This window comes from Sardina pilchardus, chromosome 5 (genome assembly GCF_963854185.1).
Source record: "Sardina pilchardus chromosome 5, fSarPil1.1, whole genome shotgun sequence".
Classification (NCBI taxonomy): domain Eukaryota; kingdom Metazoa; phylum Chordata; class Actinopteri; order Clupeiformes; family Clupeidae; genus Sardina; species Sardina pilchardus.
Genome location: NC_084998.1, coordinates 28,842,489 through 28,845,241, shown reverse-complemented (window position 1 = coordinate 28,845,241; position 2,753 = coordinate 28,842,489). Strand labels below are relative to the sequence as shown.

Here is a 2,753-nt window from a genome sequence, read left to right as displayed (position 1 = left end):
GCACAACAACAAATATTTTTACTGTTATGTGACAAAATATTTGTACATATTATCACAATGATATTTTCATATTTCATGATCAGACATGTAAACGTAACAAGATGAGATGTTAATAAAATATAACAGAACATTTAATTTTAAACATGATACTAATTTGCTTTTATTTTCTGGGTCTTTTTTCTGTACAATTCTGCCTGGCTTTCTCAATGTGCGCTTACAGAGGGTTTGACCTTTTGGGTTCCACACCTGACATAGTAGAGGAATAAGGGGCGTACAGCATCGTCTCTCAGGCCGTAGATCAGGGGGCTCAGGCACCGAGGCAGAATGAGAACAAAGAGAAAGTTCAGGTACCGCAAGTCTTTGAACAGGCGACTGCTGCTGGTCCTAGCCAGGGCTGTTTCAATGCTTACATAGACAAATGTGTTAACACAGAACACTAGCTGAAGAAGGTGAAGTAGTATGGTCTTATGAGCCTTCTTGGCAGATTCTTTATCAGCTGAGGCAGATCGAGCTGCGACCACGACATTAATGTAAGTGAAAAACAAGATTCCTGTTACAGTCACAAAAAAGAAGTAACTAGAGCCCTGATACACATCGACTTGCCATGCTGACAGAAAAAACCTCTGTCGAGTACAAATCATGAGATCTTTATAAGATGCTGGATCGACTACCAGTACATAAATTATATCTATCAAAATGTTTATCGAACTGAAGAACCAGATGAACGCAATACAAATAATTGCTGTTTTTCGAGTCACCATCTCACCATGGCGTAGTGGAAAACATATGGCTACGTAACGTTCAAGTGACATCACAGCCAGGTTCAATGCAGCATTGCGGAAAGTTGTCGCTGTCACAACTAAAAACAATGCACAAATGGCCTTAGGATATGGAGGTAAATTCATAGACAAAACATAGAGCAACATGGAGATCATTAACTGAACACTATCATTACAGAGCATGTGGGCAAAGAGGATATAGCGAGGCAGCTCTCTAAACGCAGGCTTACTCAAAAGAGTGTGAAACATGACGCTGTTGATGCAGGCGAAAAGCAGGCACATGAGAATGGCCACAATACGTTTAGTCAAAGGCCCCTCATTCAGTTCTACCCTAAAAATCTGCTGATGTACCAGGGCAGAGCCTTCACTGGACTGGTTAGTCATAGCCATCATGTTCATCGTTTACAATCTATAAATAGTTCAACATATCTCACATAGACATACACAATGTGTCATACAGGTTGTCGCACATACATGAGAAAACAAACAATCAGACACTACACCGAGACGTAAACAAAAATACTAAAAATCATTCATTCAGAAAAGCAAAGCCATTTGAAAGACGAATGCTTCTGATGAGCTGGGCTGGACAAGACAACACCAGGATTTGGGCTGTGTCGACTCTTATTGTTATCGGTATCTATTATGCAACTGCTTTTATGGTCACCTCACCATCCCCACCCCCACCACCTCCCATTCACCGATTCCACCACCAGTGACTGATATTGGGCTATCATTGAATAATAACCAATATCTAACATATGCCATAACTTGACATATATAGTGTAAATCCAGCGAAAATTAAAAAACTAAAAAAAAAATCTGAATGGAAAAACATCAACTAAGCCACGGAAGAAGTATTTTTCGTTGATCACGCAGTACAGAGCTAGCACAGGCAAGAGCTACAGCCCAAAACAGCAAACAGTGGGTTGGTTAGCACAGGGCTTGCAGCCACACGCTTTCAAACTCACATTTTTTAAACCACTAACATTGCTCAAAACAGCGCCAAACCTTGTCAGCAGCTTGCTCTAGGTGTCTACACATAAAACGAAGCACCAATCAGCCTGTAAACTTTGAAATAGCTTGTATACAGTTCAAGAATGCAACCCTATCTGAAACACAGAAATGTCACGCGAGATCTCACAAAGCACGGGAGCATTGCGTTCTATAATCACAGACTTTCCTTCGTGAGGAGCTGGAAGGGGTAAGTGTTCAGAACAAGTCTTCTTTTATAAACGTCGGGTTCGTGAACCAAGTTGTTGGTGCTTCGTTCTAAGCCTACCTTACATTGACAGACTTTGCAAAGATTTGGAAAAGATTTTTGAAAGACTACAGTCTCAGACCCTCTGACATCTAAAGCCTACCTTACACTGACAGACTTTGACAAGATTTGGGAAAGATTCTTGAAAGATTGTAGTCTTTTGAGTAAAGCTTGAATGAGGGGCATTAGTTAAAAGACTACAATCTTTCAAGAATCTTTGCCAAATCTGGTCAAAGTCTGTCAGTGTAAGGTAGGCTAAAGCCTACCTTACATTGCCAGACTTTGCAAAGATTTGGAAAAGATTTTTGAAAAACTACAGTCTCAGACCCTCTCACATCTAAAGACAATTCATTGAGTTTTTAGTCACAGGCCAGTCTCAGATTAGGATTTTGCAAAGACTGTGGGTCACTATTTACAAGACTGCTGCTAGATTCCCTCAAATTATTTCCATCGTGCAATAGGCTACACGTCATCATTCACAGGAAATCACATGATAGCCTACTCATATCAAAGTAATTTTTTCGCGTTTCTGCAGCATTGTTTGATGTGTGACATCACTAACAGATATAGAGCTGTTCTGTCACGTAGAACAACCGACTAATAAATTATAAGAAATGAAATAACAAATAATCATAAAGGCTACAGCTGTCGCCTATTTTGCCCCTTCCTGTTTCATGTTCGCGCAAGGTTACTATTGGTTTTTAATGTTCACG

The 2,753-nt window shown here is 40.1% G+C and overlaps 1 protein-coding gene across 1 annotated transcript; it reads right to left on the bottom strand.

Annotated features, from left to right (window-relative positions):
• Positions 1–203: 203 nt before the first annotated feature.
• On the bottom strand, positions 204–1,169 carry LOC134079638 (odorant receptor 131-2-like). Its single transcript, XM_062535730.1, has one exon. It carries the CDS (start codon positions 1,167–1,169, stop codon positions 204–206), a length of 966 nt encoding a protein of 321 aa, XP_062391714.1.
• Between the last annotated feature and the right edge of the window lie 1,584 nt (positions 1,170–2,753).

What these genes read in the sequence shown, in the direction of transcription:
- LOC134079638 (XM_062535730.1), bottom strand. Translation starts at nt 1,169, where the DNA reads ATGGCTATGACTAACCAGTCCAGTGAAGGCTCTGCCCTGGTACATCAG.